Source organism: Lolium rigidum, chromosome 3 (genome assembly GCF_022539505.1).
Source record: "Lolium rigidum isolate FL_2022 chromosome 3, APGP_CSIRO_Lrig_0.1, whole genome shotgun sequence".
Taxonomy (NCBI): domain Eukaryota; kingdom Viridiplantae; phylum Streptophyta; class Magnoliopsida; order Poales; family Poaceae; genus Lolium; species Lolium rigidum.
In genome coordinates this window covers 329,305,080-329,321,085 of record NC_061510.1, presented here as the reverse complement: position 1 = coordinate 329,321,085, position 16,006 = coordinate 329,305,080, and the positions used below count along the sequence as shown (strand labels likewise).

The following is a 16,006-nucleotide window of genomic DNA, read 5'->3' as shown; positions in this document are numbered from 1 at the left end:
TTTATGTCCATCACTCTTGGTGAAGCAACAAAGCTTCTTGATAATATGATGGTTAATTACTCTGAATGGCACACGGAAAGAGCCCCACAAGGTAAGAAGGTAAATTCTGTTGAAGAATCCTCTTCCTTGAATGATAAGGTTGATGCTATTATGTCTATGATTGCGAATGATAGGACTAATGTTGATCCTAATAATGTTCCATTAGCTTCATTGGTTGCCCAAGAAGAACATGTTGATGTAAACTTCATTAAAAATAATAATTTCAACAACAATGCTTATCGGAACAATTCTAGTAATAACTATAGGCCATATCCTTATAATAATGGTAACGGTTATGCTAATTCTTACGGGAATTCTTACAACAATAATAGGAATACACCCCCTGGACTTGAAGCTATGCTTAAAGAATTTATTAGTACACAAACTGCCTTTAACAAATCTGTTGAGGAAAAGCTCAATAAAATTGATATTCTTGTTTCTAGAGTTGATAGTCTTGCCTCCGATGTTGATCTTTTGAAATCGAAAGTTATGCCTAATAGGGATATTGAAAATAAAATTGTTACTACAGCAAATGCCATCCAAGTTAGAATTAATGAGAATATAAGATTAATGGCTGAACTGCGTGCTAGGTGGGATAGAGAAGAAAATGAAAAACTAATTAAAGAGAAAAATGTAGCTAAAGTTTGGACTATTACCACCACTAGCAATGCTAATGATTCACATGTTGCTGCACCTCCTACTATCAATGGTAAAATAATTGGTGTTGGCAATGCTTCTACTCCTAGTGCAAAGCGCGCAAAATTACCTGAAACTGCTTGCGATAAAACTGCTGAAATTTTTTCCAACCTTGGGGATGATAATCCCATTGCTTTAGATTGTAATGATTTAGATTTTGATGATTGCCACATCTCTGAAGTTATAAAGTTCTTGCAAAAACTTGCTAAGAGTCCTAATGCTAGCGCTGTAAACTTGGCTTTCACAAAACATATTACAAATGCTCTCATAAAAGCTAGAGAAGAGAAACTAAAACTTGAAACTTCTATTCCTAGGAAGCTAGAGGATGGTTGGGAGCCCATCATTAAAATGAGAGTCAAAGATTTTGATTGTAATGCTTTACGTGATCTTGGTGCAAGTATTTCTGTTATGCCTAAGAAAGTCTATGATATGCTTGACTTGCCACCATTGAAAAACTGTTATCTGGATGTTAATCTCGCTGATAATGCTAAAAAGAAACCTTTGGGGAGAGTTGATAATGTTCATATTATGGTTAACAATAACCTTGCCCCCGTTGATTTTGTTGTCTTGGATATTGAATGCAATGCATCTTGCCCCATTATATTGGGAAGACCTTTTCTTCGAACCGTTGGTGCTACTATTGATATGAAGGAAGGTAATATTAAATATCAATTTCCTCTCAAGAAAGGTATGGAACACTTCCCTAGAAAGAGAATGAAGTTACCTTATGATTCTATTATTAGAACAAATTATGATGTTGATGCTTCGTCTCTTGATGTTACTTGAGTTACACTTTCTGCGCCTAGCTGAAAGGCGTTAAAGAAAAGCGCTTATGGGAGACAACCCATGTTTTTACTACAGTATTTTTGTTTTATATTTGAGTCTTGGAAGTTGTTTACTACTGTAGCAACCTCTCCTTATCTTAGTTTTATGTTCTGTTGTGCCAAGTAAAGTTTTGATAGTAAAGTAAGTACTAGATTTGGATTACTGCGCAGTTCCAGATTTCTTTTCTGTCACGAATCTGGGTATACCTCCCTGTAGGTAGCTCAGAAAATTAAGCCAATTTACGTGCATGATCCTCAGATATGTACGCAACTTTCATTCAATTTGAGAATTTTCATTTGAGCAAGTCTGGTGGCCTAATAAAATCCATCTTTACGGACTATTCTGTTTTGACAGATTCTGCCTTTTATTTCGCATTGCCTCTTTTGCTATGTTGAATGAATTTCTTTGATCCATTAATGTCCAGTAGCTTTATGCAATGTCCAGAAGTGTTAAGAATGATTGTGTCACCTCTGAACATGTTAATTTTTATTGTGCACTAACCCTCTAATGAGTTGTTTCGAGTTTGGTGTGGAGGAAGTTTTCAAGGATCAAGAGAGGAGTATGATGCAATATGATCAAGGAGAGTGAAAGCTCTAAGGTTGGGGATGCCCGGTGGTTCACCCTTGCATATTCTAAGAAGACTCAAGCGTCTAAGCTTGGGGATGCCCAAGGCATCCCCTTCTTCATCGACAACATTATCAGGTTCCTCCCCCGAAACTATATTTTTATTCCGTCACATCTTATGCACTTTGCTTGGAGCGTCGGTTTGTTTTTGTTTTTTGTTTTGTTTGAATAAAATGGATCCTAGCATTCACTTTATGGGAGAGAGACACGCTCCGCTGTAGCATATGGACAAGTATGTCCTTAGGCTCTACTTATAGTATTCATGGCGAAGTTTCTTCTTCGTTAAATTGTTATATGGTTGGAATTGGAAAATGCTACATGTAGTAACTCTAAAATGTCTTGGATAATTTGATACTTGGCAATTGTTGTGCTCATGTTTAAGCTCTTGCATCATATACTTTGCACCCATTAATGAAGAAACACTTAGAGCTTGCTAATTTGGTTTGCATATTTGGTTTCTCTATAGTCTAGATAATATCTAGTATTGAGTTTTGAACAACAAGGAAGACGGTGTAGAGTCTTATAATGTTTACAATATGTCTTTTATGTGAGTTTTGCTGCACCATTCATCCTTGTGTTTGTTTCAAATAACCTTGCTAGCCTAAACCTTGTATCGAGAGGGAATACTTCTCATGCATCCAAATACTTGAGCCAACCACTATGCCATTTGTGTCCACTATACCTACCTACTACATGGTATTTATCCGCCATTCCAAAGTAAATTTCTTGAGTGCTACCTTTAAAATTCCATCATTCACCTTTGCAATATATAGCTCATGGGACAAATAGCTTAAAAACTATTGTGGTATTGAATATGTACTTATGCACTTTATCTCTTATTAAGTTGCTTGTTGTGCGATAACCATGCTTCGGGGACGCCATCAACTATTCTTTATTGAATATCATGTGAGTTGCTATGCATGTCCGTCTTGTCTGAAGTAAGAGAGATCTACCACCTTAATGGTTGGAGCATGCATATTGTTAGAGAAAAACATTGGGCCGCTAACTAAAGCCATGAATCATGGTAGAAGTTTCAGTTTTGGACACACATCCTCAATCTCATATGAGAATAATAATTGTTGCCACATGCTTATGCATTAAAGAGGAGTCCATTATCTGTTGTCCATGTTGTCCCGGTATGGATGTCTAAGTTGAGAATAATCAAAAGCGAGAAATCCAAAATGCGAGCTTTCTCCTTAGACCTTTGTACAGGCGGCATGGAGGTACCACATTGTGACACTTGGTTAAAACATGTGCATTGCAAAGATCCGGTAGTCCAAGCTAATTAGGACAAGGTGCGGGCACTATTAGTATACTATGCATGAAGCTTGCAACTTGTAAGATATAATTTACATAACTCATATGCTTTATTACTACCGTTGACAAAATTGTTTCATGTTTTCAAAATAAAAGCTCTAGCACAAATATAGCAATCGATGCTTTCCTCTTTGAAGGACCATTCTTTTTACTTTTATGTTGAGTCAGTTCACCTATCTCTCTCCAGCTCAAGAAGCAAACACTTGTGTGAACTGTGCATTGATTCCTACATACTTGCATATTGTACTTGTTATATTACTCTATGTTGACAATTATCCATGAGATATACATGTTACAAGTTGAAAGCAACCGCTGAAACTTAATCTTCCTTTGTGTTGCTTCAATACCTTTACTTTGATTTATTGCTTTATGAGTTAACTCTTATGCAAGACTTATTAATGCTTGTCTTGAAGTACTATTCATGAAAAGTCTTTGCTTTATGATTCACTTGTTTACTCATGTCATTACCATTGTTTTGATCGCTGCATCCACTACATATGTTTACAAATAGTATGATCAAGGTTATGATGGCATGTCACTTCAGAAATTATCTTTGTTATCGTTTTACCCGCTCGGGACGAGCGAGAACTAAGCTTGGGGATGCTTGATACGTCTCCGACGTATCGATAATTTCTTATGATCCATGCCATATTATTGATGATACCTACATGTTTTATGCACACTTTATGTCATATTCGTGCATTTTCCGGAACTAACCTATTAACAAGATGCCGAAGTGCCGATTGTCTGTTTTCTGCTGTTTTTGGTTTCGAAATCCTAGTAACGAAATATTCTCGGAATTGGACGAAATCAAGACCCAGGGGCCTATTTCGCCACGAACCTTCCAGAAGACCGAAGAGCATACGAAGTGGGGCCACGAGGTGGCCAAACTACAAGGCGGCACGGCCAAGGGGGGGCCCGCGCCGCCCTGTGGTGTGGGCCCCTCGTCAGCCCTCCAACTCTGCCCTTCCGCCTACTTAAAGCCTCCGTCGCGAAACCCCTGATGCGAAAAACCACGATACGGAAAACCTTCCAGAGACGCCGCCGCCGCCAATCCCATCTCGGGGGATTCTGGGAGATCTCCTCCGGCACCCTGCCGGAGAGGGGATTCATCTCCCGGAGGACTCTACGCCGCCATGGTCGCCTCCGGAGTGATGAGTGAGTAGTTCACCCCTGGACTATGGGTCCATAGCAGTAGCTAGATGGTTGTCTTCTCCTCATTGTGCTTCATTGTTGGATCTTGTGAGCTGCTTAACATGATCAAGATCATCTATCTGTAATACTCTATGTTGTGTTTGTCGGGATCCGATGGATAGAGAATACCATGTTATGTTAATTATCAAGTTATTGCATATGTGTTGTTTATGATCTTGCATGCTCTCCGTTATTAGTAGAGGCTCTGGCCAAGTTTTTACTCTTAACTCCAAGAGGGAGTATTTATGCTCGATAGTGGGTTCATGCCTGCATTGACACCTGGGACAGTGACAGAAAGTTCTAAGGTTGTGTTGTGCTTGTTGCCACTAGGGATAAAACATTGATGCTATGTCCGAGGATGTAGTTATTGATTACATTACGCACCATACTTAATGCAATTGTCTGTTGCTTTGCAACTTAATACTGGAAGGGGTTCGGACGATAACCTCGAAGGTGGACTTTTAGGCATAGATGCAGTTGGATGGCGGTCTATGTACTTTGTCGTAATGCCCAATTAAATCTCACTCGTACTTATCATGACATGTATGTGCATTGTTATGCCCTCTCTATTTGTCAATTGCCCGACCGTAATTTGTTCACCCAACATGCTTTTATCTTATGGGAGAGACACCTCTAGTGAACTGTGGACCCCGGTCCATTCTTTTAATACTCGAAATACAAATCTGCTGCAATACTTGTTTTACTCGTTTTCTCTGCAAACAATCATCTTCCACACAATACGGTTAATCCTTTGTTACGAGCAAGCCGGTGAGATTGACAACCTCACTCGTTTCGTTGGGGAAAAGTACTTTGGTTGTGTTGTGCAGGTTCCACGTTGGCGCCGGAATCCCCGGTGTTGCGCCGCACTACATCCCGCTGCCATCAACCTTCAACGTGCTTCTTGGCTCCTCCTGGTTCGATAAACCTTGGTTTCTTTCTGAGGGAAAACTTGCTGCTGTGCGCATCATACCTTCCTCTTGGGGTTGCCCAACGAACGTGTGAAATACACGCCATCAACAACTCAGTTGTTAAGGCTTATAACTATTCTTTACCTCCCCTTGTGTCGAATCAATAAATTTGGGTTTTACTTCCCTCGAAGACTGTTGCGATCCCCTATACTTGTGGGTTATCAGGCACGACATACTTCCATGCCATTGCAAATGAGAGTAGGCGTAAGTGCGTGATTGCTTGTCTTGTCACAGATCAAGGGGAGATCGAGGACGGTAGAGCGCTAGTGGAACATATTTATCAGTTGTACCATGGACTTATGGGATTGGAGCGGGAGGACAAGGTACTCTTTTTAACCCAAACTTATGGCATCACAATAGTAAAATCTCTGGGAAGAGAATGCGTCATTGGAACTTACATTCACTACGGAGGATCTCGATGATGTGCTTCTTAGCATGACGCCTGATTCAACACTAGGTCCGAATGGCCTTCCGGTGCTTTTCTTTAACGATTATTTGGAATCTTGAGGTCTCCTATATTTTAATTTCTTAAAGAATTTTCCATAGGGATGGTCGACATGTCGCGACTTAACTATGGGATCATTTCTCATATGCCAAATTAATGTTAAAGGGCGGACTACATTTGGCAGTTCAGACCTATCTCTTTCATAAATACTATATTCAAGTTCGTAGCTAAGAACCTATGCTATTTGTCTTACACCCTTATTTAATAGGACTATTCATCGGAGCCAAACGACTTTCATCAAAGGTAGAACCCTCCATGAGGGTGTGTTGGCGCTTCACAAGATATATACGAGTTGAGAACTAAAAAGTTGTGTGTGTGTGTGTGGGGGGGGGGGGGGTTCTCGAACTCGATTCGAAAAGGCTTATGACTGCGTGAACTAGGAATTCTTGCAGGAAGTTTTGATGTGCAAGGGTTCCTCAGCGATGGTGGTTCACCGGCTGTTGCAATTGGCCTTTGGGGGAAAGACTATAGTTAATGTCAACGGGGAAATCAGACCTTCCTTCGAAACACATAGGTGATACCTTCGATCCAGATTATAGATTATAGTATGATAAGCTTTCTCCCTAAAAGACTTAGGTTTAATCGAACCTTGGAAAGCACTGCTAAAACAGAGTGAAGGAAATGTCTACAAGACTTTGTTAGTTGATTTGATTTTATATTTACCGGACCTACCTAGTTTACTTTGATTGGGTTGTGTTCAATAGGTGAAAATAGGCCTGGGTCAAGGATTCTCTTGCAGCTATGCATATATGTATAACTGAAGTACAAATGCGTAGTAAATAAAATAGTGATAAGAGATTTGTGAGCAACACATCCGTAAATACTCTTGCCTCGAAAGCCAGACGTGACAAGAGTCTCTTGGTTTAATCATTGTTCCCACAGCCGCGAGTTACAACAATTATTAAGCAAACCAATACAAACCAAAGCATTAAGCTAAATGATTGTGCCGTTGATCCCGATTGAATCACTAAACATGTACCGTTACTTTCCCCTTTCTATCACTGAGTTTCGTGGTAGCACACCGTTCTCCGATCATCCTACCTCTTACCTTGATTGATCTGATATACATGGGTACCTGCAGATCATCGAATCGAGGCAAAGAGACAAGGATACAAGATTGTAAAGTTCCTATTCAATTCTTACACATAATCATGAGATTAGATTTCATATAAACGCTGTGACGATTCATCCCAACTCGTAGCCCGGAGGAATACTCACACATAATATCAAGATCAAAGATAGAAATCATTGTTGCAAATACTTGAATTGAAATCAAATTATTCTTACAATTGTCACTGATTCTCAAGGAGATCTCTATTACAATGGTAATGACTATGGCTATGGAGGAGATGGGATATGAAATGGATGAACTATGGCGGTGGATCTCCTTCGGTGTGGTGTAGATGGATCTAATGGATGGTGGCTCTGTTTGGCGACGAATGGCTCTTTTTTTTTTGCGCCGATCCCTTCATAGAACTTATAGGGTTTGACCTCGGGAAGGCTGCGCCACCCCGTATGTGCGAACGGTACCAGTGGGGCTTGCCTATACCGATGTCCGCTAAACTCCCTGGAACCTCCTTTTGACATCTGGTCAACTTTGATGTACTTGTGACGAGATTTTCTTCAGTTATTGCAAGCCCATTTATCATTATGACGTGATTTCCTGCACAATATTCAAAGATAGAAGAGATTGCACATCTTTGCAATAGTTAGTAATTATTAGCACATTGAGATAGAAAATTAGTCAATTTCTTGACATAGCTATAGGTATAAATGTGACAAAAAGTGGCATATTTCACCGCCATCAACTTCCCCAAGCTTAGCCTTGAGCATCCTTGAGCAACACACAAAGAATCACAAGGAACTTGGCATTTAAACCAAAATAACAAGAAAGTAATTTCACTTGCAAGTGGTAGCTTTATGAGTCCAACACTTCTTCCATTAAAAAACTTAGCATACTTAAAGAACCGTCGAGAATATAATACAAGCATAGGTAACTCGAGACAATCACAATAAAGATTTATGAGCATGAATAACTAGTTATGTAAACAATTAGTCTAGCTTAAGTGGTTAACCCTCAGTATGCCAAGGAACACTAGGAAGTTTATTATCATCAAAGTTAATTACGAGCATTCATGTCAAAAGAGGTATAAGCAATGAATTATCTTAATGACGCCCACATCAATAGATCAAAACTATCAAAACACTTACTATATATTCTTTGCCTTTCAAGAAAATTAATCCAATAGTAAGGAGTCAGTGCCAAGACTTAGAAGTCATATATTTGAATTCCAACGATAGTTTCCAATTAAGAGTCATGAATGATCTTTAATAATATTTTTGCAACACTCAAGGGAACTAATAGTGCACACGAGTAGCTAGCTACCCGTGCCTTCAACTCAATAGCTGAAATTGGGATTATTCCTATTCCCGAGCTCTTTACTTTACTTATGCACTTTACTTTGTGATAGTCTTCGTGTGCTTGAAGTTATATATCTTGCTATTAGAGCATCTCTAATAGAGCCCGTAAAAATGCAAACCGTAAAACGCGAGTTCAGGCCACTGAACTCGCGTTTACGGGTCGAAAAAAAGCCGGCGCAGATCAGAACCCGTAAACTAAAACTGTAAAAAAGCATATTCCAAAATATGCTATTGGACGCACATGTTAGTCTTTTTTTTCCTTTTTCCCTTCCTTCCTTCTTCTTCCAGCACCCACGTGCCCAGCCGCTGCACTCGCGCTGCCCAGCCGCTGCACCCGCGCCGCCCCTGCCGCCGCCGCGTGGCAGTGCCCCGGCCGTGCGCCGCCCCCCGCCGCCCTCCGACCGCCCCCGCATCGCCCGGCGCCGCTCTCCCGCCGCCCTCGCGCCGGCCGTGCGCCGGCCGTCCGCCAGCCGTGCGCCACCCCGCCCCGTGCCGGCCGTGCGCCACCCCCGCGTCGCCCGCCGCCGCTCCTCCGCGCCGACCGTGCGTCGCCCGGCTCTGGCCCCGCGCCGCCCAGCCGTTGCCCCAGCGTCGGCTTCGCGCCAGCGCCGCCACGCCGTCGCCGACCGTCGCCGGCGCCGGACCCGCGCCGCCCTGGCCGGATTTTGCCGGATTTGGGTCCTATTCCGGAACTCCTCCGACGGAACCGCACTGTTTGGAGCTGAAGATTCAGCCTACCAAAACGTGACTAGGAATTCAGTTTAGCTTCGGTTCGACTTTTCGACCCCTACAAATACAGACCGACGGAGCGAACCGAACGAAAACCGAAAAAATATTTTCAGTTTTGGCTCGTTTACGGTCACTGATCGGCGCCCTTTTTCGGCCCGAACCCGTAAACTGGCGGTTATTTTTCGGTTTTGGGCCTTTTACGGCTCTGCTAGAGATGCTCTTACACGGTTGGTTGTATTGATTAGCATAAGTTGTTGGTGCACATAGATGAACCCTAGTTATATAGGTTTTGTGCTTGATAAATTAAATGCTAGTTTTATTCCGTATTTATTAAACCATATTCGTAAAAAGTTTTAAACCGCCTACTCACCCTTTCTAGACGGCATCCGTGTCTTTTCACCGATGGCTCGAGTCTAGCATGGGACTGGCATGGGAGTGTCAGACAAATTATTGAAAATTTTAGACCATAGAAACCACCAATGGAGGCTATTTTTTCCGTACAGAGCGCCCATAGGCCTGTTGTTGGGATCAAATACTTTGACGTGGTGGATCCGATCGTATGAGGACGCTCATCGATATATGCTTACTGAATTTGCGTGAGCTATCTAAGTATACCAAGAACAATTTTAGAAACAAGAAACCTAGCTGGAAGTTCAAGATTGCTGATGACAGCACAACGTAAGCTTCATGAACAGCGCACTTAACAACGACCACAATGTCCCCTTTTTTTTTCTAAAAGAGGAAAACAATCGTTCTCTTCCATTATTGGACACTCTTTGTCCACCCATATGACTGTCTAGCTACTGTGTGCCTTCCAGATAGTAACAGTGAACCACACACATATACCCACGCGTGCCCACGCGCACACGCTTGAATCAGTCCCTAATCAAAGGAAATAAGATAGACACATTCCCCTTGCCCTAATATGCCACCTCGTCCTCCCAACTAACCCTCGCCGAGTGTCCGGACGGAAAAGCTCGCATGGATCAGCTCCATCTTCCTGGGAGCGGCCCCAATGCCGCAATGGTTGCCTCCATCTTCGCCTTCGATCATACAGCCTCCATATCCACCTCGCCACCGGAAATGCCGCCGGCTGCACCGTTCCCTGCCACTGAGCCTGGCAGAAAGTCCAGCTACCGCACCATGGGATTGGGATCCGACACAATGAAAGCCAGGATCATGTCGCACCCTCTCTACCCGGATCTCCTCAGGGCCTTCATAGACTGCCGAAAAGTAAGTACGTAGGTAAATCTTGCTGCGTGATGTTCCCGATAGTACACTTGTTATCTGTTCTCTGCCTTTAGATCCCAACAATTTGCTCTTAAGGTCGGAGCGCCGCCGGAAATTGTTGGTCGGCTCTCGTCTCTCGCCGACGAGCTCGAGTCAAATTCAGATGACACCCAGGCGCAGGAACAGCCTGCAGACCCAGAGCTCGACCAGTTCATGGTAACATGCAACATATATATGCTTACCTGAACAATCAAGCATATATGTAGGTGCATGAATATATGAATTTATATGTATACATATACCTTTGTTTGCGTTATATATATGTGCAGGAGACATACCGGGATGCGTTGGTGACGTACAGTCAGGAACTCACGGGACAGATCCAAGAAGCCAATGAGTTCTTCATGAGCATGCAGGCTCACATCGACTCGATTGCACTAGGTCTGCATGCTTAATTACACTGGGTTATTCTTAAGAACTTGCCTTTTTGGTCTGGTAGTTTAAAACAGCAGGCAGTTGCAGCTTCTTGCATGTATCCTAGCTAGGAGTAAATACTTTTTTCCCCAAAAGGAGGATAATCCTCTAGCTCTGCATCAATTGACGAATACAACCACATACTCCCTCCGTTCTTTTTTAATTGACTCAGATTTAGTACAAGTTTGTACTAAATTCGAGTCAATTAAAAAGGAACGGAGGGAGTATTATTAAAAGAGTAGTAGCAGGCATGCTTATTTGCCATTTAAGAATGAAACAAATGCCACTTTAGGATGCTACCAATGCTCTACCGGGACATTTTTTTTTTAGCTAAGGCGTCTCAACACGTTGTCATATCATGTACTCCCTTCCTTTCATAATTTTTATCGCTGGGTTCGATGTATCTAGACACCTTTCATTCATAGATACGTCTAAACCTGTGGTAGGAATTATGAAATAGAAAGAGTATTATAATTCGGAAATGCCAAACGGAACCTGGGTACGCGCGCACCCCAGTTATGAGAAATTCAAAAAAATGCTATTTAAAATTTAAAAAAATGTGAAGTAAAATTTTGCATGTACATATTATGTTGATACTTACTCGTGTGCGTTTTCACGAAAAAATATCATCGTATGTGGCCTACACAAAAATAACAAAATGCCCAAAATGAAACTAGTGAATAGGAATTATACTATTCACACGGATATAAATTTGCATTTTGTCATTTTCGTGTAGGCGACATACAATGATATTTTTTCGTGAAAACGCACACGAGTAAGTATCAACATAATATGTACATGCAAAATTTTACTTCACATTTTTTTGAAACTTTTAAATAGCGTTTTTTCATTTTTTGGAAAACTGGGTGCGCCCCGCACCCAGGTTCCAATCGTGCACGTCCATTATAATTACCATATATATACTTTTAAAATTAGACCCATCCACTGCTAAGAAAATTTGGCATTTCCTTATAAATACTCAACATATTTAAAATACAATATACAATGAGGCAAATGTCTCTAATAAAAATAATATATCATATCCTATGATAACGTGTTAAGAGGCGATGTGTTCGGAGCAGATTTAGGCATTCCACATTAGTTATATGTTCTATGCAGGGCAACGAATATCGTGCCTAATTAGAAGTCTCAAATTTCTAACGCAAAACCAACTCTATTAGAGATGGAAAAAATATGTTAAGAGACTAAGCACGGTCTTAGTGACCATGGTAAGCTTCTCACAATGCACAAAACCTCCATTGCGACATGTAAAACCAACTCTATTAAAGCTCATAAAATATATCACTACCACTTTTGGACGAAATGCCGTAAGAAATCATAAAGGTATATCCCGGGTTAATTACCGCCTACCGGTGAAGATCTTTTTGGAGAGTCACACACTCAGTAGACAAGATCCGGTGTGCCTCAACCAAGAAAGAGGAAAAAGATGACCCCAATGTTTTCCTTTGGCTAAGTTATTTTAGTAAGCAGGTCTAGAAGGGACAGAGATTTGGTGCTCCTGGGCACCAGCCTGCTATTTTAGAAAAAATAAAAATCATATTTATGTGTTTTAAACAAATTAGAGAAAAAAAAACAAGCCCATGAATTGTCCCATAAACGTACAAAATTTCAGTTTCAAATACAAAAAATTATGGGCTACATAAAAATAACAAACGTGTGGATCTGGGTGTGCATATTTCAAATCTCCAAATAAAAACAACAGAAGCACTGGTGCCCATGAGCCAAAGACACTTTTCGGATCTGGAAGTGCATAATAACATACTTTCAGCAGCGTAGAGATGCCAAACCGCTAGCCGCTGCCAAACTTTTTTTTTTAGAAACACAGTATAAACACAGACGCTCACATACACTCACCCCTATGAACGCACACACGCACACCCTACCCCTATGAGCACATCCGGAAGACTGAGCCAGCGGATTGGATCTTGAAATTGATGAAGTCACCACAGGCGCCTCGCTGTCGACGGAAACGTCATCTCTCACTGAATAAATATTCCGCCTTTATGAGACACACAAATGTCAAACCTGGGGTTTAAACTCTGGTGGGCTGGGGGTACAACCACCCTTCTAACCACCCAACCTCAATCAAACATGGACCAAGTAACCGTAAGGGCATGTTTGGATTGTCAGTAATTTTTTTGTGCTCCCCCGAATTTAGCTCAAGGATTGTCCTAGATATACCAGGGAGAATGCAAAAGTTACTCTCGGTCCAAGCGGGTCAAGCTTTTTTTTTCCAAAAAGACCGCCAATCTATTAATCATCCAAAGAACGCCTATGGTGATAAAAATTACAAATAGATCTTTGGACCACCTAATGAAAACTACAAGCACCGGAGCGAGCCAAAGACGTGCCGCCGTTCTCGCCCATCCATCACCAGAGTCGGGCAAAACTTGTCATAGAGCTTCTTATAGTCAAAGGACAGGAAGTCGTCGTACTGAAGGCCTAAAAAACCCGACGAAGCAGAGCAACAACCAACGCCAAAGATGAGAAACGTAGATCGGAAGAGCCAAACCTATAACCTAACTGACGAACATGAAGACGAACCAGACTCCAGGAGATTCGCCGTAAACAAAACTCAACGCACCCTTCGCTGGCTACCATCAGACTGTAACCGCCGTCTCATCATACTGAAGAAGATACTGAAAAAGAAACCTGAAAAGAACGAGAGCACTCCCGCTGGCGAGGGGCTATGTCCCGCCATCCCTCCAAGGCCCTAAGGCCATTAGAGGTGGAGCAGACTGGCGAGGTCGCCGGAGAAGAAACCGAACCTAGATGGGTTTTGCAAATCGTCTCTCTTCTTCGCAGAAAAGTATCTACATCAGAAAAGTATCAAAAATTGTCATTGTTCATCGTTCGTCATGAACTATCCAAAGAGCTCAATGTACCCACAACTCAAAATACCTTATATTAACAAATGATAAATTATGACATCTATAGTAGTAGTGAATGTTGAAAAATTTCTAACCTCCAAATCTGTAAGGTATCTAAAAAAAATCTGTAAGTTATCTTAAGTTTCATATTTTGACTGGTCGTACACAAAACAATATGTTCTACATCTAAATTTGTTTTCAGATTCTCTTTTAAATGCCGTTTTTCATGCTTTGGAAATATAGAGCTACATGCAGAATGAGCTAAAAAAGAATTACTCCCCTCTTGCTGTCTTCCAGCATAGTCGCTGTGGCTGCGAGCTCTCCACGTATGCATCCAAGGACATGTGAACGTCCGACTGAAATGTTCTCTGCCGATGGCCGTACGCCGGATTATGTCCCTAGCTAACCCTTTTATGTCTGCATTATTAGACAAAGGATTTATTAGCTTGATCTAGAGGACACAATGATCAGTTTACTGTTGAAAGGTGTGCTGGTACAGTGGGACTGGTGGGGATATGTGGCGTGATGTTTTCTGGTCATTTGGTGGTTACATGCATGTGCAGCACTAAGCCATTAACCACAGTTTAGAAAGTTAAAATATATTGGTTATTCTTTTTACCAGAGTCAGCACATGTCTATGCATGTTGTTGGATTGTTTGCATGCTACGCAGCAATGCAGCATGTGTTACCTTCTTTAAGGATTTCAGATCGTTCACAAATCACAACTCAGAAACTAGAGCAACTGTATTTCTGATCTGAAGCTTGTAGTTCAGCTGCACAATTCTAACGTTGTGATAGCCGTATTTTAAGCAGATGGCAACGGCTGCGAGTGCGGATGGTCTTGCGAAAATAAGCAGGAGACCCGCGGCGTCGCTGGCCTGCCGATCACCAGCCCTGCCGGTGAGGGTAAGGAGCTGACGAACCAGGTCCTGGACAAGCACAGCGGCTACCTGAGAAGGCTATGGAGGGAGGTCGCCGGGAAGAAGAAGAACGGCAGGCTGCCGAGGGACGCGCGCCAGAAGCTTCTGCGCTGGTGGCAGCTGCACCACATATGGCCCTACCCATCGGTACGTGCTAGGAATTTGGTAAAACTAGATCATTCACGTCCATAGAAGGGAAAGGCTGTCGCATCACTCTATGGAGAGGCCGGGGCTCCGTTTTCCATTTCTGAAAAAAAAAGCGTACGTAGAAGGGAATGAGGGAGGTGGCATTGTCGCTCCACGAGAGTGATCAGTTTATTTTTTTTTGAACATGTAACTGGTGTGCATTTCAGGAATTAGAGAAGCATGTGTTGGCTGAGTCGACGGGGCTCGACACGAAGCAGATAAGCAACTGGTTCATCAACCAGCGGAAGCGCCACTGGAGGCCGACGCCTCTGAACGTGGGCGTGCAAGGCAGGTTGCAGCACATCAATGGTGCTTCGACCTTATAGAAGGGCAGTGCTTCACCGGACGAAACGGGTATACCGAAGGTGGGCCGTTAATACGGTGATCAATATCCGCGTGGTGTGCTCCCATTACACACACACACACATACATATGTCTCTCTCACCCAAAAAAAGAGAGAGAAGTGATAATGTGTAATAATCGAGAAGCAAATGTAATCCTCAACTAAATAACGAGGCTAGTCCATCACACTGAACATGGCATCGGATGCAACTGTAACAGGCCGTTGACACACATCATAGACGTGAATGTGTGAGTTGTATAAAAACCTTTTGGTCCTTTTCATTCTAACTCCGTCATTCGCGCAAAAAAAAGTCTAGGTCACAGACTCACAGGGTCCTGGTGCACATGTATTATTGACGAAAGGTGTAGGGGAGGAAGCGCATGAGACAGGAGTCAGGAGACAAGACACAATTTGTTCATCTTCAAGAGGGCTAGCCAGTGTGGCATTTGTGTGGGGGAAATTAGGCTTAGTATGCAGCAGAAATCCAAATTTGATCGAGGTGCATATGCTCCTGCTATCAAAAAAACGCATTTTAAAATGTTAAAAAAATTATGAACAAAAAATTCAATCGTACAGGACGACTTCTATACGCGCACGTCAAGTTTCGCAAAAAGAAATTTTTTATGTGTTGTGCAAAATAGATA

At 42.1% G+C, this 16,006-nt stretch overlaps 1 protein-coding gene across 2 annotated transcripts; it reads left to right on the top strand.

Annotated features, from left to right (window-relative positions):
* Positions 1-10,243: 10,243 nt before the first annotated feature.
* Positions 10,244-15,646, top strand: LOC124700034 (homeobox protein knotted-1-like 4). 2 transcript variants are annotated; one of them, XM_047232235.1, is made up of 5 exons: positions 10,244-10,551; positions 10,645-10,764; positions 10,878-10,989; positions 14,727-14,980; positions 15,187-15,646. In XM_047232235.1, the coding sequence occupies exons 1-5, from the start codon at positions 10,300-10,302 to the stop codon at positions 15,343-15,345; spliced, it is 897 nt and encodes a 298-aa protein (XP_047088191.1). In that variant the 5' UTR covers positions 10,244-10,299; the 3' UTR covers positions 15,346-15,646. The 2 variants fall into 2 exon arrangements, with proteins under 2 accessions (XP_047088191.1, XP_047088190.1); XM_047232234.1 differs by having other exon boundaries at positions 14,724-14,980.
* The last annotated feature ends 360 nt before the right edge of the window (positions 15,647-16,006 follow it).

What these genes read in the sequence shown, in the direction of transcription:
- LOC124700034 (XM_047232234.1), top strand. Translation starts at nt 10,300, where the DNA reads ATGGATCAGCTCCATCTTCCTGGGAGCGGCCCCAATGCCGCAATGGTT. An exon ending in CAGAGCTCGACCAGTTCATG is followed by an intron (nt 10,765 to 10,877) that starts GTAACATGCAAC and finishes ATATATGTGCAG; the next exon opens with GAGACATACCGGGATGCGTT. An exon ending in ACATATGGCCCTACCCATCG is followed by an intron (nt 14,981 to 15,186) that starts GTACGTGCTAGG and finishes TGTGCATTTCAG; the next exon opens with GAATTAGAGAAGCATGTGTT.